We start from the raw sequence: 23,224 nt of genomic DNA, 5'->3' as shown, positions 1-23,224 counted from the left end.
CAGCGGGTTTAAAAATCAGCAGCCACCAAGTTCATTTCCCAGCTGTGCCTTGTACCTGCTGGGTGACCTTGGGCAAGTTGCTTCATCTATCAGAATGAATGTTTCTTATCTGTAAAGTGCGGTTAATAATTTCTAAATGCTGGTTTATTGTGAGGATTGTAGATAACACATGTAAAGATCAGAAAGTGCTCAATAAACATAGATGAAGCATGATCCATTCAATATCATAGTTCTCCATTTTTATTTTCTATCCTGGTGAAAATTTTGTGATTTTACAATCTTAGACCACATGGAAGCATTATGTGTTTCACAACCCATAATGGGATGTTGTGTACTTTTGACAGTACTATCACGTAACTGGCGATTACACTCTTGCTTTTTTGCTTTGGGAAGTTGGGGGAATGGGCCTCTCCATCATGTTCCACATTTGTCAATTAACCGTGGCTATTATGATGGAAACCAAATCAGAGCGTTTCTTTCAAAGTTCTCAGCACATGTCATAGGGTAACAGTAACTCTTCCTGATACAGCTTGGAATTTCAGTAGGTCAGTGTTAGTGTCATTGGTGTATTTTCCAGCACCATCCCCTGTTATTTCTGGGGCAAGAAGTTGAGGGAAAAAAAAAAAAAAAGGAAGAGAAAGAGTGGGGTTAGGAAGAAAAGGCAGTAAAATCACCAGCACACACTGATGTTAAAGTTCTCTCCTTGTCCACAAGCCAAAACGCCAATGAGCCCACCCTGAAGTAGCTGATGAACCACAGGTCTGGGGGGGGGGGGGGGGGCAAAAAAAAAAAAAAAAGAAAGAACCACTTTGCCATGGAAATAAGGCAATATGATCCATCCTACTCGGTTTTGCGGGTACTGTTACCACAGTTACCACATGAAAGCTTCTAGTCCCTTCCTTGAGTCAAAATCTGGCACAGGTGCATCCCTGGGCCACATGCCTGGCCCTCACAGCAGGGGAGGCTGGGAAAGTCAGTTATCTAGCATTTTCAGCCACTGTAAGTAGAGGTAATTACTGCTCTTCATCAGGGCTCACGAGCTAGGAGATTCTCTGGACATAGGAAAGGGTTCAGATGTCAGGCAGGCAAACCTAAAAACAAATGTCCAATACCACCCACAACAAAGAAAAAGACATCATCAACAGAGAAAAATGAGAGCATGTCAGGGGATAGCCTAGAGGTGGCATATAAAATGACATCTCTGTCATTTTACACGTGGAGATAAAAATCCAAACACCTAGAGGTCCTTTGGTAGAGAGATGCTGGTTGCCTACCCCACATTTCCCCCTTCTCCCTTAGCATCAGAGCCTGTGTTTTTAGGGGTGGTAATGTGCCCAGCTAATAAATCACATATCCTAGCCTCCATTGCGGGTAGGAGTGGATGGCTAATGAGCAGAAGCCATTGGTGGGTGCTTCTGGGGAACCACTTTGTGGCAATGCAGCAATCCTAATATTGGAAGCCAATTGCCGAAGACGGCACAGCAGAAACACAGAAAGCCTCAGTATCTGAAGACCTGTCCAACCAGCCTTGGACCACCTAACAACATTCTTCCTTTATGTGCTGGAAAGATATATGTAACCTTATGCAAGTCCTTGTTACTCTGAGTCTCTGCTACTAGCAGCATTAGGTAAGGAAGATAATTCCTGAAGGATACCAGCTGTCTTCAGTGGTTACACCAGTGCTAGGAACGGTTCTCTTCTAGTAGTCCAGGATGGCCTCATCCTCTGGTGCATAGGAAAATCCCAGGAAGGCACTGGAGGCCCCAGAACTACTGGCCACAGTGTCAGGAGTGCAGCCAATGGACTTTGAAACAGCTTCCTGGGTGAACTCGGGGTCAAAGTGTTTCAAGTCAGCAGGTCCTGCCTGTGAATAGAAACCAACAGTGAGATGGGAACATGGGGGTCCGAGCTGCTCAAGGAACCCACAGACCTGTGAGGGTGTTAGGTCTCCTTCTGAGGGCCTCGTGGATACTCACCTTTAGCTGACATTGACACATGTGTTTGTTAGTAATTTCTTTTTTTTTTAAGATTATTTATTTATTTATTTATTTGACAGAGAGAGATCACAAGTAGGCAGAGAAGCAGTCAGAGAGAGAGAGGGAGGGAAGCAGGCTCCCCGCTGAGCAGAGAGCCTGACACGGGACTCAATCCCAGGACCCCGAGATCATGACCCGAGCCGCAGGCAGTGGCCTAACCCACTGAGCCACCCAGGCGCCCCATGTTTGTTAGTAATTTCATTTTGTGGCCACTAGCCACGTATCAATGCCTCCAACCTCCTGGCATCCTGCCTGCTCCACACCAACCCTCAGACAAGTCTTGTCAACACGCACTTACTGAATGCCTACCATGCACTGTTCATGGCACTGGAAATAGGAGAAAATAAAACAGAATGGGCCCCTGCTTTCATGGAGCCTGTATTATGCAGAGGGTAGGAAGACTGATAATGAACATGTACATAAATAGACAAATAGACAATCTGGGGTGCTGACAGGCCTTGTGAAGAAGATAAAATAAATACGGTAGAGAGTGACTGGCTGTTTTTGCCGTCAGGGAAGAAGACCTGGGTGTGAGATCGTAAAAATGGTCACATATCCTCCATTCGCCATTCAGAGCTGGAGTCCAGCTCTCCATACCTTTAATACAGGTATGGACTTGTTTGCGACAATGGGACGTTACCAGATGGGAGACAAGCCAAGACTTGAAAAGCACACACTGGGAGTTGTTCTCTCCTGCTGCCCTTGGAACCCTAGGCCACCATGTAAACAAGTCCGGTCCAAGTCTGAACAAGTGACATGAACAAGTCCAAGTCTGCTGGAGTAGGAGAGGCCTCAGAAGGAGAATGCAGTCGCCCCAGATGCTGGCCAACTGCCCAGCATTTGGGTGAGGCAGTTCTAGACCACTGGAATGACAGAGCCCGACAGAGACTGGCTGGCCTGGCACCAGCCAAAAAATCTTACCCAACCAACCCACTGAACTGGGATGAAATACAAAATTGTTTGAAGACACCTAGTTTGCGGGGTGGCTTGTTAGATAGCATGAGCTAAATGAACCATCCTCTTTGTGAAGAAGGCACAGCTTCTGGAGAACACTAGGCCACCTGGGTTTTCTGAAATGAACAGGTGAGCAAGGGGAAGGGTCCACAGATCTGCTTGAGTATGCAAGCCTGAGGCTGTAGAATCAAACGGACCATGGTTTCCAGCTTCTCAAAAAGGCCACAGGGCATAGGGGTCCCAGCTCAGGGACCAGGGTTCCAAGACCAGAGTGTGGATCCTGGCCCTGGCTCTTGACAGCTGTGTGGTCCTAGATAAGACAGATGTTTTCTCTGTTTTTTACAAATGATACTTATGTTAAAGATACGTATTCAAGGACAGAACAGATACGTATTCAACAGAACAGCTGTTGTCTGTAGACAACAGAACCAGGAATCCACCTCCGGTGTGTCTCACTTTACAGTCCACTCGCTGCATTCTATTACCGCCCTGTCTAGCATTTTTTACATTATTCTCTCTCCAAGTTGTACATTCAATATTATCGTCAGGGTCTTTTCCACACCCCCAGATAAAGAAACTTTCCAGGTACCTGGACTGAGAGTATCCTATCTGACAACTGTTGTCAAGACTCTGATGCTCAAAGAGACGTGCGTGCACAGGTAATTCACAAAAGGCGAGGTGTAGATAGCAAACATTGGCAGTGCTGAGGTGTGCGAACTACAAGTATGCAAGCAGCGTGACACTGCGGGACGCTTTGCAAGCGGTTGAGAGAACAATGTCTCCTTCAAATGGGGCTCCTTTCATGCACACTGCCACCGCTAATTAATATCAGCGCTAATTAACACTGCTAATTAAACACTAACCACCTTCACTATAAAAGAAATTAAAACAGGATGAGATGCCATGTTTTACTTAACAAATTTGCAAAGCTAAAAACAGTAACAATTGCGTGCGTTGTAGAAAGGAAGATGAGAAATCTCCAGCAGACCCTGCTGGCAGGAAGTGGATTTTACTCCCCGTCGCAGAGTTAGGGAATCATAGCAGCAATGGCCACGGTCACCAAACTGTGGAAAGAACCAAGATGCCCTTCAACGGACGAATGGATAAGGAAGATGTCGTCCATATACACTATGGAGTATTATGCCTCCATCAGAAAGGATGAATACCCAACTTTTGTAGCAACATGGACGGGACTGGAAGAGATTATGCTGAATGAAATAAGTCAAGCAGAGAGGGTCAATTATTATGTGGTTTCACTTATGTGTGGAGCATAACAAATAGCCTGGAGGACAAGGGGAGATGGAGAGGAGGAGTTGAGGGAAATTGGGAGGGGAGGTGAACCATGAGAGACTATGGACTCTGAAAAACAATCTGAGGGTTTTGAAGGGGCAGGGGGTGGGAGGTTGGGGGAACCGGGTGGTGGGTATTAGAGAGGGCATGGATTGCATGGAGCACTGGGTGTGGTGCAAAAACAATGAATACTGTTACACTGAAAATAAATAAATAAATAAATAAATAAATAAATAAATAAATAAATAAAAAGAGCCTAGTGGGTGTCTGGCTGGCTTAGTCAGGAGAGCAAGCGACTCTTGACCTCAGGGCCTTGAGTTCAAGCCCCACATTGGGTGATTGCTTAAAATGGGGAGATTACTTAAAATTTAAAAAAGAAAAAGAAAGAAAGAACTTAAACAGGTTCACATTCTCTGACCTGGTAATTCCCTACCTGGAATCCATCTTAAGGAAATAACTGGAACCCTGGGCAAAGATACACACTTAAAAGTGTTCATCAGTACTTTTATGATAAAGAAAGAATGATAATAATCTAAAGTTCACCATTAGAAGAATGGTTGAATACATTATATCACCAACAGAGGATTGAAATATTATGTAGCCATTTAAAATGATACTTCTAGGGCACCTGGGTGGCTCAGTGGGTTAAACCTCTGCCTTCGGCTCAGGTCACAATCTCTGGGTCCTGGGATCGACCCCCGCATCCGGCTCTCTGCTCTGCGGGGAGCCTGCTTCCCCCTCTCTCTCTGCCTGCCTCTCTGCCTACTTGTGATTTCTCTCTCTGTGTGCCAAATAAATAAATAAAATCTTTTTAAAAAATAAATAAATAAATGATACCTATAAAGTTTTATATGATTTGGGGGAAATAATGACATTGGTTTCTAGCAAGACAAGAAAGGTAAGGGGAGAAGATATCTATATGTATTAAGTATAATCCATGTAAAAACACATAGAAAAAACAGGAGGGAATATACTAGCAGCAATTTCTCTTGGGCAGTGAGATAATAAGCTTTTCTGCCTTGATGTTTTAAACTCTGTTTTACACACTTTCTTTCTTTTTTTTTTTTTTAAGATTTTATTTATTTGACAGAGAGAGAGAGTACAAGTAGGCAAAGCAGTAGGCAGAGAGAGAGGGAAAAGCAGGCTCCCCACTGAGCAAGGAGTCTGATGTGGGACTCCATCCCAGGACCCTGAGATCATGACCTGAGCCGAAGGTAGATGTTTAATTGACTGAGTCACCCAGGCGCCCCTACACACTTTCTATAATGAATATATGTCACTTTTATTATCAGGGGAAAAAATAATTTTACAGGGCTTGGTTCCATCTGGGTGTGCTATGTGACTAAAAGGGGTTTATTTACTTATTTTTAAAAATTTTTAAAGGATTTTACTTATTTATTTGACAGAGAGAGAGTGAGAGAAAGCACAAGCAAGGGGAGCGGCCCGCAGAGGGAGAGGGAAAAGCAGGCTTCCTGCTGAGCAAGAAGCATGATGTGGGGCTTGATCCCAGGACCCTGTGATCATGACCTGAGTTGAAGACAGATGCCCAACCAACTGAGCCACCCAGGTGCCCCTATTTACTTATTATTTTAAGACTTTATTTTTAAGTAATCTGTATACCCAGCATGAGACTTGAACCTACAACTCAGAGATCAAGAGTCATGTGTTCCACTGACTGAGCCAGCCAGGAGCCCCGAGAGTGCTTTAAACCATGTAGAGGGCTCTGTAATGAAGGTTATTGGTGCTGAGAATGAAAGGGTGGGGGACAGTGTGGCTCATCACACAGAGCCAGACTGGCAGTCAGGACTTCTGGGGCCTAGACCCCGTTTTGCCTCTAACTTACCATGTGGACCTGGGCCCCTGGTTATCCCACCTATAGAAAGAGAGTGGCCCAGATCTCTCCCACCAGCCCCAGAAAACCAGAATATGGAACACAGTGACCTCTTACCACATTTGGGTTGAAGGGTGGAGTCAGCCTCTTGTGATACAAGTCATCCCAGTTTATGGGGCTGAAGAATACATGATTCTTTATCTCAAGCTGTAGGAAGAAGGTGCTGATCACAAGTAGCCCTCCCCACAGCACTCCTCCCCACCCCCGACTCCCTGACTCCTCGTGTCTGGGAGCTCCAACTCTACTGGCAGCTGGCTGTTAAGCTCTAAAACCTTTACTGGGAAAGTAACTTGTAATTCCAGCTGGTTTCATGGGACAAAGGGCTGTTCTGCAGCCAGGCCTCTTCCCTTCATCATCATCTAGAACCCAAACCCTTCTCCCCTATAGCATTCATTCATTCCTCAACTATTTACTGAGCACCTACTCTATGCCAGCACCATGGGACACAGTGGTGGTATGTCAGTGAACAAGACTGCAGAACTTGCCTTTGGGGTTCTCAGGGATCTTCCCACCCCATCCACCTGCCTTAGTGCATCTTGATTCTTCTAGAATGCAAACCAGAGAAATAGACCACATCTGCTCAGTAAGGAAGGTAACAGAAGTAAAGCCCCAAGAAAAACTGCAGTTTCCTGGAGACCAGAAGTTAGGACTCAGTCCTGGGCCTCATTCACTACTTCTTTTCTAATCAAAGCCAATGTCAGCATCAAGTTCCTCCTATCCCAGCAGGACCCTCTCTATCCATGTTTGGAAAGGAATGATTCTCCAGCTCCCTATATCATAAATGTTCCCCACCCCATGCCCCGTGTAGTTGTTAAAGAGCCGGATCCAAAAGATCTTGAAGACCCAAGAAATGGATTAACACTGGTTGCCTGTAAATTAAGGAACTGGGTAACTAAAGGGTCTTTTTCTTAATATCCTTTGAGTTTTGATTTATGGGAATGTATCCCTTATTTGAAAAATCATACATATTTTTAAGATGCAAATTTCCACTTGAAAGAAGGGGATTATTCTTCATGAGAGTCCCCTTCTTTAAGCTGGCCAGGGATGGGTGGAAAAATGCCCTAAACGTTTGTTACACTTCATGGTATCCGGCATGTGGGGCTCTGGATACCAACACTTAGCACTGGCCTAAAGGCTTTGTATATATTAATTCACATGATCTTTATAGCAGCTGTGACTTAGGTGTTATCACTGCAGATGGGAAAACTGAAGCTTACAGAGAGAAGTTATGCAATTTGCCCAAGGTTCTGCAACTAGGAAGGACGAGGAAGGTGGAGGAGGGATCTGAACCCAGGTAGTCTGTCCGTGTATCACAACCACTGTGCTAGAAGAGAAAGCAAACTTCCAGGGAGAAAAGCACTATGGTCTTTCTTTTATAAATTCAAATTATCTTTTTTGACTAGAGAATATAAGATTATTTTTCAAGTTCTACTTTAATACAAAAAAATCCTGAATTCATTATAGAAATCAAGAGTGAATTACTCATCTCTGTATCTTGAATGCCCCCCAGCCTGGCACTGGGAAAAACCAAGTCCGGTCCTCTCTCTGCATAGAAACCAGAGGACTATCTTAAAACTGAAATTGGGTCTTGCCAGAGCCCTGTTCAAAATCCACCAAAGTGGACCACTCTTCTTGTTCATGCCACAGGACTTTTGTACATGCTGTGTGCAAAAAAGGTGTCACATCCTCCGAGTAGACCTACTTCACCATGCCACTATAAATTCACTCCCTCCCATTATTGTCTATCTTGGCTCACTGTTCATTTATTTCCTGGTGCTTGTCACACTCTGTAATCATTATATATTACAATGTTTGTTTGTTGTCTGCCTCCCCCAATCAACGTAACAAGGGCATAGACCCAGCCCACTGAATCGCTACAACCTAGCTCAATGCCTGGCACATAGTAGATGCTCAGTAAACATTGGATGAATTCAAGAACTGGACTAAAGGAAGTAATGAAGCAGTAGTAGCAGCTGTGAATTTCCAAACGAAGGAGTTTGCAATGCCTGGTTTTGGAGGGGAGCTGGATGCCCATCACTGTGCTTCTGAGCTGCTTCTGCAGGAAGCTGAACACCCCCATCAGGGACTAGTGCTCTGATGGCAGTTCACCTACAAAGTCTGATTTGGAGCCCAGCCGCTGCCTCTGGTCCTTGTGGAGAAGGCCTTGCAGGAGGTCGCAGGCAGCCACAGTCTGGCCCCCAGGGATCTGCAGCGGCTGGTGCAGAATGTTCTCATACATCTGGGACATGTCTTGGCTGTAGAATGGTGGCTGATGAGAGAGAGAGAGAGAGAAGCTGGAGGCTCATCCATGCTAAAGTGGGGAAAGGTCTCAGGGAGACTTGGCTCAAAGCCAGGTAATGGAAGGATTCAGCCAGACTGCGTCTTGTGCAATGGTTCATACCACAGACTGGAGAGAAACAGAGACCTCACTTCCAGCATAGGGGAGAGGGCCGCTGGGAGGGCTGAGAGGGGACTGCCCAGGAGCATCCCCTATCCCAGCTCTCTTAACCCAGCTTGGGCACCAAATCTGCGCTTTGCAAAGTGAACACTTTTGCCCTCATCATTCCAGCCTAGCCTCACAGCCGTCTTTGAAGATGGGTAGTGATTTGTTGGACAAGACAAGGCTCAAGAGATTGAGCCACATGGCCAGGAAGAGAGCCAGGCCCCGCTCCATGCCCAGAGCCCACTCTTTCCTGAGACTCTTCATCCCGCCTCCTGCTTCTGCTTCTTCTTCCTGACTCCACAGAGCCCATCTCTCATATCCACCACATTCTGCTGGAGAAGCCGGCCCAGAGCAGCGTCTGCCAGGGTAATTCTAAACAAGTCTCCCTCTGAGCAGGCAGCCCAGGGCTGGTTCCACAGACTACCGGCACTGTGACCTTTCTGGGCCTCAGTTTCCCTCCCAGTAAATAAGAACAACTCTATTTCCTCCAGTGGCAGCCTCCCAAGGCTGTTTCTCGCTGCCGAAGGGGTCATAGATGAGATGGTGCGTTATAAAGTGCTAACTAACCTTATTGAAGAAACATCCATAATCCTGACATCATCCTTTTGAGCTTGGAGTAGAGAGATGGCTCATTCAGTTCCTTGAGGAGCTGGAGGAGGCCACACAAGGGAGAGACCCACCCCCATCTCTTCCTGGAGCCACATGTCCCTTGCAATGCTCACACCCCACTCACCAGGCCTTGCAGCATCTCGTAAAGAACGGCCCCCAAGCACCACCAGTCCACTGCCCGATCATAAGGCTCTTTACGAAGAACTTCTGGAGCCAAGTACTGTTGAGGAGAAAATACATTTATCTGAAAGACATTCGGCCTCAGTCTCCACATTTGTAAACAGGGCACTTAGAAGAAAAGATCACCAGGGTTTGATCCTGCTGTGATATGCACGTATGTTCAATCATCAACCATCTGCCAAAGGCCTACTCTGTGCCTGACCCTTTGCCAATGTGCAAAGGTAGACTTACACGGTTGTATAAGTTGTGCACGATACAAAAGTACCAGCCAAAAGGCTATACGGAGTTGTAAGCCTGGCGGTGATTAACTCACCAAGCCATAACCCTAGTATAGGGTTATATCTGGCAACTTGATTAATGTTTAATAGAGTAACTCTTTCTAATTAATGTGTCCAAGGGGGTGCCTTTATCTAATTTGCATGAAAGCATCCTATCAGTGTCCTGGGAACCAGAAAACCCTGTGAGTACTCACAGTGCACTGGGGAGACTCATGCTGAAGTGTAAGTAAATGCGGCACATACTTGTACTGGAAACCTCAGTAACAGAGAGATGCATAGGAATCGGGAAAGAGGAGGGGACACCTCAGTTCCTAGTGACAGATGAATGCATGCCACAGAGCTGTGCCTTCCAACAAGAAGACTACCTGAGGCAGATCTATGCTTTCTGCCAAACCCAAAGGCGTGGTGACCCCTTAGTCTGGCATCTCTGCCATTGAGTCTCAGCAACGACAAGAGCCATTTGGAGAGACTGTGAATGTGGGAGGGACAGGAAGTTACCCAGACCTGAGCCCTAAGTAGGGCTCATTTAACTTCCCAGAACCTTGATATCCTCCTCTGTAAAATGGGGTTGCAGGATCCCTCCCTGGGGGCTGTTTTAAGGCTATGTGCTCATCTGGGCATAACAGGATATGTGTGCAGGCCTTGAACAATGGGAGCAACCATGGGTACTCTGGTCTGTGCTTCCTGGCATCACAGCAGTAGCTGACTTATGGAAGAGGTAATGTGTTGGAGCCCCATGTCTCCTCCACAATCCGGGATGTCCTTTGCCCTGTTCCTCACCCCCGGCAATGTCCAAGGAAGAGATGGCTGGGCTGTCAAGCTTTGGGACACCAGCTCTGTCCAGCGGACACCCTGCCATATATGCAAACACAGACAATGGCTCCTGCTCAGAGAGATCACCTGTCCATCAGCTGCTCCAAAACCAAATGGAGGAGGCCCAGCCGAGATCTGAGATCCAGATTTTCTAGCGTACCGAGAACAACAGAGCAGATAAAAATCCTGTCCCATGCCAGATCAGGAGGAACAACAGAGCAGGTAAAAATCCTGTCCCATGCCAGATCAGGAGGCACTTCCCAGTCCTACAGCCTCTGCCTCCCAGCCCCCACCCAGATATCGGTCAGCTAGGAACCCCATTGGGTCCAAGGTCCAAGGGTCAACACCCTGTTGGGAGTCCAGGGAAAGGTTTCACCTGCAAGGCTCCCGGGAAGCCTTGGCAGGAGACACAGACATGTATGGATTACTGCTGAGACCCACAGATTTTAGCCCCCCAGGCTCTTGGCAGCTGGAAGAGGGGAGAAGACCAACGTTCTATATTTGCCAGCCCTGATCTTAGCTTGTCAGGCCAAGCCCTCCTGCCACACATGGACTTCACCCTGTAGGGCAGGCTGTCCAATATGGCAGCCACTCGTTGCACGTGGCTACAAGAATAACCTATCTCAACAGTTTTATATTGATTGTATGCTGAAATGACAATGTTTTGTATATACTGGGTTAATTAAAATATATTACAAAAATGAATTCCGCCCGTTTCTTTTTACTTTTTAAATGTGGCTGCTGGAAAACTTTACCTTGAGTATAGAGTCTGCATGGCTATTTCTCTTCTTCTAAGACTGTATTGCTGCAGAACTTCCCCAGCAGCCCCCAGAGCTGGTGCCCCCATTAGACATATGAGGAAATCAAGGCAGAGGACAAGCCAGCTCAGGGCAAGGGCTTGGGTGACAGGACTGGGCCTCCCCCAACCTGGTGGAACCGATTGGCTCTAAGCAGAGTTGAAGCTCAACCACTCATGGCCTGACCTCTGACCTCTCCTACAAGGTTTGGCTTACCTCAGGGGTGCCACAGAATGTGGACGTGGTCTCCTCAGGCTCTACCCCTTCCTTGCAGAGGCCAAAATCCGTCAGCACCACATGTCCCTGCAGAGGAAGGTGAGCAGGGGCTGGAAGGTGGTCTAAGCTAAAGGGATGGTCAGGCCTAACCCCAAAGCCCAGATACTTTACCCCAGGGCAGCAACTGGGGAGTCTCATGCCTCTGACACAGGTTACAGGCTCCACTTAGAGACCCATAGCTCCTAGACTGGATGCCAGGAGCGGTACAAGGGGCAAGGTGGGGGGTATCATTCCACTGTCTGCCCGCCCCCTCCCCCCCACAGCTTATCACAGACTTAGACCCATGCCCTACAACATGGCAGCTCCATGAATATCGTCACTGGAGGGGACTGGCGGTGGCAGCTCCCTTGACAGAGAGCTGGTGTTTCAGAAAACAACCATATCGTGTGGCAGCTGGATGGCTGGTGGAGGTCACGGAGTGAGCAGATACTCTGTTCAGATCTCCCCTTTAGGAGCTGTCACGCCCATACCCCACTTCTGGGACATTCCTCTGACCCAAAGTTACGTTCCTCCCAAGGGGCAATCCACACCCAGTGACCGGTCAATGCAAGGGCACAAAAGCCCAGATTCCTTGCCTCAGTTTGAAACGGTTCTAAAGAGTCGCCCCAGCCTGGACCCGCCCCACCCCTGTAAGATCAGCCAAGGCACCTCATTTGCAACCACAATGCAGGTGGGCTTCCTCCTCTGCCCAGTCCTGCCTTCTCACCCCCTTGAAACTGGATCTCTTAAGAGCATTCCCCAATAACCATCTGCACTCAACACTCCATCTGTTTCCAGGGGACCCAGTCTAAGACACGGAGAAACTACAAAGTCCAAGAGCCTCCACTTGCCCCCCGCAAACCTCACACACACACACACACACACACACACACACACACACACACATGTGCACACGTAATTGAATGCATCCCTACCCATATGCACGAGGCACGATGCTTGCACACATGCTCATAAGCACACACATATAGACACACACACACACCGACCTGGCAGTCCAAGAGAATGTTCTCTGGTTTCAGATCCCTGAAGAAAACAAGAGAAAAGAGCACTGTGATATCTCCCTTAGTGAGGAGAGCAGGGGACCCAGGGTCTTGGCGGGCAGACTGTTCCTGGAGGCTCACGGAGATGTGGAGGGAGAGCCCAAGGAGAATGGGCACTTGATGCCAGAAAGGAAGCTCCTACTCTACTCCCACTGCTGAGCCGTCCTCCTTGGACAAAGGGCCAAGTTCACCAGGACCTAGGGGTCCATACAACAACCCTGGCATTTGTGGCAGAAGGGCCAGAGCTGGCTCGGAGCCACAGGTGGGACCCACCTGTAAATGACGTTGAGGGAGTGCAGGTAGCCAATGGCACTGGCCACCTCGGCGGCGTAGAACCGGGCCCGGGGCTCCAGGAACCGGCGTTCCCGCTGCAGGTGGAAGAAGAGCTGGAAGGGGAGGAGGTGTGTGAGAGAGGGTCTCTGGGTGGGGGCTCCAGCTCCTAGAGAGCAGGGTGGGGGGCAACTGGGCGAGTCACCCGCTCTCTGAGCTGCAATGTACTCAGATGGACAGGGGCATGCTTGGGGCGCCTGGGGGGGCTCCATCGGTTAAGCATCTGACTCTTGATCTCAGCTCAGGCTTTGATCTCAGAGTTGTGAGTTCAAGCCCCACACTGGGCTTTATGCTGGCATGGAGCCTACTTAAAAAGTGGGGGGGCATGCTGGCCCCCACACTACAGAGCAGTCATGGGTGTCCAGAGTGTCAGCAGGAGAGATTAATTCACATGGATTGAGCAGCTACCAGACCCTTTCACATCTCTTACCTCATTTAATTCTCTTGACTACCTTTAGGGTATCAAATATGATGCCAGTTTCACCTAAGAGAAAACTCGACCTTGCCCAGGTGTGCTGAAGTGAGTCTGGGCAGCCTTGTGTGGGGGCAGTCAAGAAATGGGGGGCTAAAAAAAAAAGAAATGGGGGGCTGGGAGCCAAACAGACTTGCATTCAAATCCTGGCTCTGTCAGGGACAGGCTGGGTGGCCGTGAGCAAGGGAGTTACCTCTTGAGCCTCAATTTTTCAGCTATAAAATGGGTCTGTTGTGAGGATGAGGTGATATCATTCCAGAATCTGGTACACGTACCAGGCATTTAAGAGCCCAGCCCAGGGAATCCTCCCTAGGGGTCCACCCACCTCTCCCCCGTTGACATAGTCCAGCACGAAGTAGAGCTTCTCAGACGTCTGGAAGGAGTAGCGCAGGCCCACAAGGAAGGGGTGTCGTACGTTCTTCAGCAGCACACTGCGCTCCGCCATGATGTGGCTCTGCTGTGGGGTCATAGTTAGGGGCTCATGTCACCACCCACACAGCCCCCTGTGCCCTGGCACAGCCCACGTGGCCTCACTCATTCATGGGTTGCCCTGCCCAGGACCTTCTCATGCCCCTGCTCAAATACCCACTGTGGCTCCTTAGTGCCCTCAGAGCCAGGCTCCCTGCATAGCAGCCAGGATTCTGAATGGTCAGCTTTATCCCCAGCCTCATGCGTGTAGCTCCAGCCCCTGGGTCAGAAACCTCTGACCCTCTCTCCAGGGGCGATAAGGAAAGTACACGTGATTACCACATAAAAGGAGTCCCACTCATGGTTTTGTTCATGCTGTTTTCCCTGCCTGGACACCGCACATTTGAGGCCTCCCTAAAGACCTCTGCTATCTGCCCTCAGGATGTCCTTGTTAACATTAATTTCCTCGCCTCAGCCCTCTGACTGATGGTCCTCTCTCCTGGTCTGCTCTGTACTCCTCAAGGGGTTGGAATTAAAGAGACTCAAGTCAGCTGAAGAAGCTAGAACTGTGGGTTGGCTGTGGCTTGAGGGGCTCCAACACTGCACATACAGGGAGGTTGGCAGCTAGACTAGGCAGAGGGCTCATCGGCCATGGAGCCCTGAGTTTCCCAGGGGACGGCAGAGGGCTGGGACAGGGTCCTCCCGAAAGCCCTATGGGTGAGCTGGTTGGCTGGGTCCTCTGAGAAGGGTCACCACCCTCAGCACCACCCGGCCCTCTGTCTGCTATGATCACAGCTGCACCCAGCCCCGTGGGTCCTTCAGCACTGGGACCCATCTTGGGAAAACATCTTAGGCTGGGGTCGAGAAGCAGGAGGGGAAACGCCTGAGCACGAGCTCTGGTACCTCTTTCTTCTTCAAGATGGACTTTTTCTGCAGCACCTTCACTGCGTAGAACATCCCATCAGACTTGTGCTTGGCCAGCAGGACCTGAGCAGAAGCACAAACATAAGGCCCCACAAGGGAAGACTCCTCTGAGCTTTGGATTTCTCCATCAGCCTCTTGCTCTGGCCCCACGTCCGTCATTCTACAGTTGTGAGCTCCCGCTTTGTGCGTGCAAGCAACAGGCAGAGGGTGGAGAAGGCCGGGGAAGGGAAGACCCAGGTCTCCCAACCTCCCTGTGTCACTCACCTTCCCATAGCTCCCTTTGCCAATGACTTTCAGGAAGTCAAAGTCGGTGGGCCGGGCGCTGCAGGGGAGGGAGAAGAACACAAGTCCTCATTTATGAACTTGGGAAACCTGGCTCCTGATATGAAATCCAGGCTTCTCTTTGACTTGGAAGCTGGGGAACAGAGGGAGCTTTCCAAGAGTCAAGGCTCCTGGCCACTGAAGCATGCCATGTTCTCCCAGCCAAGAGGGCTTGGAGGACAGGCCCCTACCCCTGGGGATCCACAGTCGAGCAACCAACAGACAAGCTGGGGAGAAAACTGACAAAACTGCAAAGAAGACAAGAACTCTGCTCCCCCCACCAAACCTGAGAAGGGCCTGAAGGGTGGGGAATTGCTAACAATGCAGAGTTTGGGGTGCGTTTCAGGCATGCGACTCAGCATGGGCAAAGGCTGGGGAATTAGTGGGAGATAAAGTTGGGTCCCTGGTGGCAGAGGGTCCTGACGGTAGACCAGAGAACTTGGATCTGATTCCCAAAGAGAGGGGAGCCGGGTTTAAAGGGAGCCCAGGGGAAAGTTGCTTGAAAGACCAGAACTCACTTTGGGTTGGCTGAAGGTCCCAGGTTGATGTTCCCATTGGCCCTTGAGGGCTGGTAGACATTGACAGAAAAGTTAGTAAGATCAGCAGTGACTGAGTGTTAGGATCCTCAGCCTCCTGCTTTCTCCTGGCCTAGGCCCTGCTCCCTTCTCTATTAGCCTGCCTGCTTCTTCCTTCTTTCCACTGGTCTACCAACCCACCCAACCATCCACCATCTCATCTGTTTCTCCTAACACCCCATTTTCTTGAAGCTCTTGCCCAACTCTGTGCCCTGTTTACCCTGCAAATGGCCCACTACCGTGAGCTCACAGTGACCCCTGTCAGTCCCCCAGTCCTACTCTAGGTGGGCCCACCAGGCTGGCCTGAGCTTCCCCCCGGATTTCCCCTAGAGGAGGAAGTGAGCCCCCTGGTGGTGTGTAAGGGAACCAAGACTCACTCACCGGAGGACTGGGCATCCCAGCCCGGCTAGAGTCCATTCTATGGCAGCGATCAGGTGGGCTCTGGGGACACAAGAGGGACATGAGAGAGCTGTGGTTGGGGAAGGAGTGTCATCTGTCTAAGGCTTTAGGCACTGCTGCACTCTCCATCCCTCCCCAACCCCATGCACCTGCCAGTCTGAACACCTCCAACCCAAGGCCAATGACCCCTGCAAGGGATAAGAACTGATATACCCTGAACCCAGCCTTTCTAACCAAACATCTCAAGAAGGAGCCAGGGAGAATGCCCAGGGGTATCCCTCCCAGGCTTAATATTTTCAAGGATTGGGGACAGCCAGTGTGGCAAGATCCCTGTGAGCCAGGGCGGCCCCAGAAGGCTAGGATGGCCAGGGATGGAAGGCTGGGCTCCCCAGGCTCCCAGACAGGCACACTGCAACCCTGAATTCCTGGGGACAGCCCTGAGCTGGGATCTGTGTTGTGTTGACTATTATCTCCCTGCCACATGGACTTCTACTTAATGCCCCTGGAATGGCAAGTGGCCTGGGGGCCTGGGCTAGAGCCACAAAGAGATGACCCAAGCCTGGCTAGTGTTTGCTTGAAGACTGTGACCAGCTGATCTCTGCAGCTAGGAGCACAGTGTCTTTCCTGCTCCCACGCTGCAGGCTGAAGGAGGCTGGTATGTCTGGGCTCTGGCTCAGGATGCTCATGGCACATGCCTGCTTGGAAGACCGAGGGTAAAAACTGAGATCCCACCTAAGAACCCAGGTGCTCATGGAGGATGTAGGTACTGTACATCCCAGGACCACAGCCTTGACCCACCAGGGGGGCTGGACAACAGCCTAGCCTCTCTTGATTAAAAAAACACCCATCTTTACAAGGGAGGATCCTAGAGCAACCACTCCTGTGGCCTTGGACGCTGACAAAGTCACCCCAGGGGAAAGGAGGGAGTCCCCTAGCCCAGGCTGCTCCAAAAGGCCCAGGCCCGTGGGATCCTGAGAGAACGAGCTTTAGATCTGCCTGATAGGGAGTGTAGCCTGGCTTCAGCCAGCGCCCTGGGGTCCGTGCTCCCCAAGGGCCCATAATGCTGCCACACCCACTCCTGGGTTGACCCCATAGGCCCCTTTGCGGGGCCCAGGCCTCTCTAGCCCCACATACCTGTGCAGCCTGAGGAGAGGCCACTGGAAGAACCGACAGTTGGAGCCAGAGGACAGGCCGTGGACAAGAGAGCCTCTCTCTGTTCTCCCAACAAGGGCCGAAGTGTCTGTGCCTGGCGCCGGCCCGGCCCCAGCACCCAGCTCAGAACTCCCCACAGCAGCAGCAGCAGCAGCAAGGGGGCTGTTAATGTCACGTGGGATCCAGCGGGCGCTTAGGATGGGACCAGGGACCTCAGTTCCCTCAGGGATATCACCTCCCCCTGGGGGGCGGGTGGAAGGGGGTGGGCAACAGCTGCGGGAACGCCCTGCTGACGCCTGAGGCTTGTTCGAATGTGTGAAAGTGTATGGCTCAGGCTGTGTGTGTGTCTGTGTGTGTGTCTGTGTGTGTAGGGGGCTTGTCTGTAAGAAGACGCACTCTCTGGGGCCTACCCAGGCCGGGCATAGACAGACTCCATAAAGTTCTAGAGACCTCATCCATGGCAGCTGAGAGCACTTTGCCTTCCAAGAATCTGTAGGTGTTTCAGGCACAGATGTCTGGCCCAGTCCAGCCAGCCTTGGTCTTTGCCTGCTGAGCACTTGGCCCTTTGGGGCCTTCCTTGCTGGCTGCTCCAGGGCCCTGGCCCACTGTCTCCAGGAAAGGACAGGTTGGCCTATAGCTCTCCAGCTGTATTAAGTGGTATGTGGTGCAATAATTAGGTACTCACGGGATCCCCTCCTCTCCCCAGGCACTCATGAGGGGTGTTCTGGGGAATGAAAGAGCTCAAGGGGCCTGACACAGCCCCTGCCTTTCTGGAACTTTCTGTGTGGCTACCATATGCCATACTTAGTTGGACCTCTACAATTCACCACAGTGGAGGGATCCACGGGGCCAGGGCTAAGAAGGTTGGCCGGGGAGGGACCTGAGCCCAGCAGCCTTGGGGGTTCTCACTGGGCTCTGAAAAGCAGGGTCCCAGCAAACCAAACCCAAGTGAACAATATCAGAGCCTTCCATCTTTCAACAAACTAGAAATGTTGAACCAATACACTGATGGGCGGGATGTCATGTTGACAAAACACATACCCACCACAAGGACATTTCTTTTGAATAACAAGACCCTGATGGGACTTTATTCAGCAGCCCAGTGTAGAACAGGAGAATAATCATGAAAGTAATCCTAACTGAAATGGCCTGCTCAGAGCCCCCGCTGGCTGTGACGCTCCCTCTCTTGACCTGACATCCATCTCCAAGTTCAGTTCCACTTTGGTGTCCTCCCTTTCAGTTAAACTCCTCGAAAGAGTTGTCTGGACTCAGTTTCCACTCTTTCTCCTTTTCTCTCTTGAACCCATTCCAAAGAGGCTTTAACCCCAGCCCTCCACCAAGACCCTGGGCTGGTGACTCCCACATTCCAGAGCCAGTGATGGGCTCCTCGGCCCCAGCTCACCCAGCTTCTCTGGAGGACTAGGCACACCCGGTCTTCCCACTTGGCTTCCGGAGCTCCTGGTTTTCTTTCCATCTCAACCTGCTGCTCTTTCTCCATCCCTTCTGCCGGATCTGCCTCCTCCTTTGCCACTAAACGGTGGCCTGTCCCAGGGTTCCGTCCTCAGACCTCTAGCTACCCTTGTTCCCAAACTCTCTCCTGCACTAAGTCTGGTTTGTTTGTTTTTTAAGATTTTTATTTATTTATTTGACAGACAGAGATCACAAGTAGGCAGAGAGGCAGGCAGAGAGAGAGGGGGAAGCAGGTTCCCTGCTGAGCAGAGAGCCCGATGTGGGGCTCGATCCCAGGACCCTGAGATCACGACCTGAGCCGAAGGCAGAAGCTTTAACCCACTGAGCCACCGAGGTGCCCCCTAAGTCTGGGTTTATATATCTAACTGCGCTCTTGGCCGTTCACTAGTTGGGTGCCTGGAAGCACCTCACTTGTAACACGTCCAAGAGTCCTGACTCTCATTCCTTCCCCTCTGCTCTGGCCTACTCCTCTCAGTCTTCCATCCCCCACCTGCTCAAAGAATCAAGCCAGCAACTTGGAATTCGTTCTAGAGACACAGAACCTTCCCCCAACTCCAGTCCACCATGAAATCCCAGGAGACTCTACCTTCACATAGAACCCAGGGAGCACTGCTACCCAGCAGAGCATCTGCCCCGTCCCTGCCTGAGCCACTGTCATCGCTTGTGTGGATCGCCGCAACCGCTTCCCTGATGTCTTGTGATTTTTAGCTTGACCCTCTGCATGCTCTCCACCCAAAGCCGGAGCATCACTTTTAAACCGGAAGTCAGACCACCACGTGACCTGGCTGCTCAGAAACTCCAGTCGCTTCCCATCACACCTTGGGTTAAAATCCAAAGTCTGGGGGCGCCTGGGTGGCTCAGTGGGTTAAAGCCTCTGCCTTCGGCTCAGGTCATGATCCCAGGGTCCTGGGATCGAGCCCCGCGTCGGGCTCTCTGTTCAGCGGAGAGCCTGCTTCCCTTCCTCTCTCTCTGCCTGCCTCTCTGCCTACTTGTGATCTCTGTCTGTCAAATAAATAAATAAAATCTTAAAAAAAAAAAAAATCCAAAGTCTGCCATGGTCTGCGAGATCCTGTGTGACCTGGCTCCTGTCACTGTCTCCACTTTGGTTCCCATGCTCTCTACACTCCAGCTTCTCTGACGTTCTTTCTGTCGCTCAAACACACTGAGTGCCCTCTGGCCTCCTGGCCCTCGCCCTTCCTTTCCCCTCTGCGTAGAATGCTCTTCCCCCCAGGCTCCTGCATGGCTGGCTTCCAGGAATATCACAGAGGTCTCTGCTCAACTGTCACCACTGAGAGATGCCTCTTCTCATTATGCGTGACTGATTTTCCTCGTTTGTCTGAGACCGAGGGTTTCCAGGGATGTGAGACTCTCGGAGCTAAAGCTTGAGCAGTCCTGCGGCACAGCAGGATGGTTGGTCACTGTACAGCACGCTCCCGCCCGCTCCCTGTCCACTTTCTCTGCTTAGCACGTTCCACTCTGACATCTCATCATCAACTCTTTCGTCTGGTACTAGAACATCAGCTCCACGAGGGCAAAGACTTTTCTTGTTCACTGTTGAGTCCCCAGCACCTAGATAAGGATCTGGTATATGATCGGTGCTCAGTACTTATTTGAGTAATGAAACAGGAATGAGTTGATAAGATCAAGGAGAGTACATATATAAAATGGAAAATTGCCCAACTGAAAAACGATAGATTTGTAAATCAGAGTGGGAATATAAGCGTGATACAACGTCAAGCAGAAAAAGGACATTTCAAAATGGTAGGTGTGCCAGGGAGCCCAGCTTTATAAGAAAACGGAGACACATATGCACGTATACATTTGTGCATAGGCACCAAGAAAGGCTGGACGCTTACAACCCAAGGTTAAGCTAATTTTTATCTTCGTACCTTGGTGTAAAATGTCTCGAGGGGTTGCTGTTCACTTAATACTTCGGTACTAAGGCCTGGGGAGAACTTACACATGCATTGCTCCCCACCACCCTCCCATCACCTTGACTGGAACTCCCACACCTGAGCAGCTCACAGCTCCTGTAGCTTCTTTCTTACCTGCACCACTGTCTTCTGATTTTCTGGCCGAAGGCTGGGCATCAATACCTTGTCGTGACTATTCAGACCTACAAGGATGCCTGTGAACTTGCAGGGTGTGATCCCTTCTAACTGCTGGAGCTTGGACGCACACGCCTCTGGTCCATCATGGCACCAACTTGCTCACACCTCCCGAGGGCTGCTGGCTGCAGCGGGCGTGGGGGGTCACTCTGTTCCCTCTCTTTGGAGCACTGCCCTGACCATTCTGGTCTGCTCAGCTAGCCCGTTGCCTCTGTCCTCATTTGCCATCCCCAGAAGCCTTGCCGGACCACCTCCTGTCCCCCGATCCCCTAAACTCTTATCCCCTCCTCTGTGTCCACTGCTGCTGTAACACCTGTCTTCACACTACTGTGATTTATTCATTTATTTGCCTGCCTGGCCAGTGCATACCAATGACATGCCAATGACAGTGCCACCAAGGGCCAGCTTGGTCTTTTTTTGTTCCCACAGTGCCAGGGGTTAGAAACCACCAGGATCCCTGTTTGAAGGAGGAGGAAACTGAGGCACAAAGAGGTGAAGTGGCTTGACCAAGACACCAAGCTAGTTAACGCTCTAACTGGGATTTGAACCCAGACAGTCTGACTGGAAGTGCGTGGGCTAGAATTGCAGGAAGAAGTTAGGAATGTAGAAAAGGAAGGAATGAATTGAGCGGGGTGGGAGGGAGGGTGTGGCTGCGTTAGGAGGAGAGGAGAATAGGTGACTGGGAGGCAGAGAGATAGTTGAGAGGGAAGGACGGAAAGGAGGGGAGGGAAAGGAGTTAGGAAGAGGATGAGGAAGGAAGGAGGGAAGGGAAAGGAGTTAGGAAGGGGATTAGGAAGGAAGGGAGGAGGGCAGGAATAGTTAGGAAGGAAAATGGTAGGAAGGGAATTAGGAAAGAGGGTGCTAAGAAGGAAAGGGAGGACATTGGCAGCCAGAAAGGAAGACAGCAGGTGACCCGTTTGTCAGTTTGGCAGCCCGACAGGCTGGCAGGCAGGGGTCCTGCTCACGCCTGAGCCTCTCACCTGAAAATGCTGGGTCTCGGTCAGGTCCTGGGGAGCAGCGCGGGGCACAGCTCTGCCCTCCTGTCTCTCTGCATGGTCCCGCTGACCTGAAACCCAGCCCCGACGTGCTGGACAACCTTCTCGGTCAGGAGCAACCTGTAACCCACTCACTTGGCTCCCGAGCCAGCTAGGAGCTGGCTGCAGGGCCTTCTGGTTACTAATTAACCTTGGACCTGAATCGAAGACAGCTTCTAGACAGGCCTGGCCCTGGGGACCCTCTGAACTTTAAAGAGCTATTGCACAATTCAAGTTGTGTGACCTTGGACTGGCAACGCCAGCTCCCCGAGCCTGGTGAGGACTGCCGAGGATGGGCGTGTGTCCTGACCCTCACAGGAAAGGTCTCTGAGGTGCCTTTCAACTCTGTCACGTTTCCATTCTCTGAAATGCCTCCCGCCCCACCTCCCAGGTCCAGCCCAAATGCTGACCTTGCATGGCCTTCCCTGATTCCAACAGCTGAATCACATCTCCTTTCCCTTAGTGCCTGAAGGACTGACCGTTGAAAGGGCTGGTCTCACACGGCTCTCCCCTGAGCGGGACCACAGCCTCTGACATGACCCCTTCCCCGACACCTCTGGGAATGGAAAGCGCATTCTGTCCTGAGCCAGCCTTGTTGCCGGACACTGCCGAGCCCGAGGCTGCCGCCCAGAGCTCACCTGCTGGGGCACCGCTTGGGGAACCATCCCGGGAAGAGAACCACGGCTGAGCTGAGTCACATGCTCTGCTCTGCCCTTCAGTGACCTGGGGTTCAGGAACCAGGGCTTAGCACTCCCTAGCTTGCACTGAAGGAAGGCTAGCTCCTGGTCCATCTGAAGGTGCTCAGACTGAGGGTTCCAACTCAGGGCAGGGGCCGGGACTGGCCTGCTGCACAGGGTCTGGCTATCATGCTGACTCCTCACTGCCTTTTCATTAGGATCTCAGCAACTTTTTTTTTTTTTAAGATTTTATTTATTTATTTGACAGAGATCACACAAGTAGACAGAGAGAGAGGAAGGGAAGCAGGCTCCCCGTTGAGCAGAGAGCCCGATGCAGGGCTCAATCCCAGGACTCTGAGATCATGACCTGAGCCGAAGGCAGAGGCTTTAACCCACTGAGCCACCCAGGCTCCCCAGGATCTCAGCAACTTCTTAATCTTCTTAGTGTGCCCCTGGAGAAGCCGGGCATGCCCTACCCCTGACCTCCACCAACACACACAGGGGCAAATACTTGGCCTCTGCCTGGAGAGGGGCCGCGGCTGGCCCAACTGCACTGAGCAGATTGGGGCCAAGCCCTGGGTCCTGGCCCTTTCCAGAGCCTTCCCTCGTCAGCTCCACTGAGCTCCTCCTCCCCTGCCTTCCCAGAACCAGTTTTCAAACACCCCCGCCACGATGGGGTTGCATAAACTGTATTGAAAAAGTCCAGTATACAGAAGAATGTGGAATAAAAAGTGAAAGCCTCTCCTC

The 23,224-nt window shown here is 50.7% G+C and overlaps 1 protein-coding gene across 4 annotated transcripts; it reads right to left on the bottom strand.

Annotated features, from left to right (window-relative positions):
* Window positions 1-224: 224 nt before the first annotated feature.
* SGK2 (serum/glucocorticoid regulated kinase 2) lies at window positions 225-21,912 on the bottom strand. Of its 4 annotated transcripts, none has more exons than XM_047745373.1 (14): window positions 21,747-21,912; window positions 16,019-16,078; window positions 15,581-15,630; window positions 15,006-15,063; window positions 14,721-14,804; window positions 13,735-13,866; window positions 12,881-12,993; window positions 12,554-12,590; window positions 11,508-11,594; window positions 9,348-9,443; window positions 8,285-8,440; window positions 6,229-6,318; window positions 1,656-1,864; window positions 225-608 (listed from the first exon to the last, which is right to left on the bottom strand). In XM_047745373.1, exons 2-13 carry the CDS (start codon window positions 16,052-16,054, stop codon window positions 1,700-1,702), a joined length of 1,104 nt encoding a protein of 367 aa, XP_047601329.1. In that variant the 5' UTR covers window positions 16,055-16,078; window positions 21,747-21,912; the 3' UTR covers window positions 225-608; window positions 1,656-1,699. The 4 variants fall into 4 exon arrangements, with proteins under 4 accessions (XP_047601329.1, XP_047601326.1, XP_047601325.1 ...); XM_047745370.1 differs by having other exon boundaries at window positions 13,735-13,863; window positions 21,747-21,879; XM_047745369.1 differs by lacking the exon at window positions 21,747-21,912 and adding an exon at window positions 17,171-17,350.
* Window positions 21,913-23,224: the final 1,312 nt, after the last annotated feature.

Source organism: Lutra lutra, chromosome 9 (genome assembly GCF_902655055.1).
Source record: "Lutra lutra chromosome 9, mLutLut1.2, whole genome shotgun sequence".
In the NCBI taxonomy this organism is placed as follows: Eukaryota; Metazoa; Chordata; class Mammalia; order Carnivora; family Mustelidae; genus Lutra; species Lutra lutra.
Note: the sequence above shows the minus strand (reverse complement) of the source record. Positions and strands in the feature narration are given on the sequence as shown.

Bases quoted from the DNA above. Each gene is read 5' to 3' on its own strand.
- SGK2 (XM_047745373.1), bottom strand. From the start codon at position 16,054: ATGGACTCTAGCCGGGCTGGGATGCCCAGTCCTCCG. The intron at 15,631-16,018 runs GTGAGTGAGTCT...AATGTCTACCAG, and splicing joins CTGGGATGCCCAGTCCTCCG to CCCTCAAGGGCCAATGGGAA. The intron at 14,805-15,005 runs GTGAGTGACACA...GCTTCTGCTCAG, and splicing joins GCAAAGGGAGCTATGGGAAG to GTCCTGCTGGCCAAGCACAA.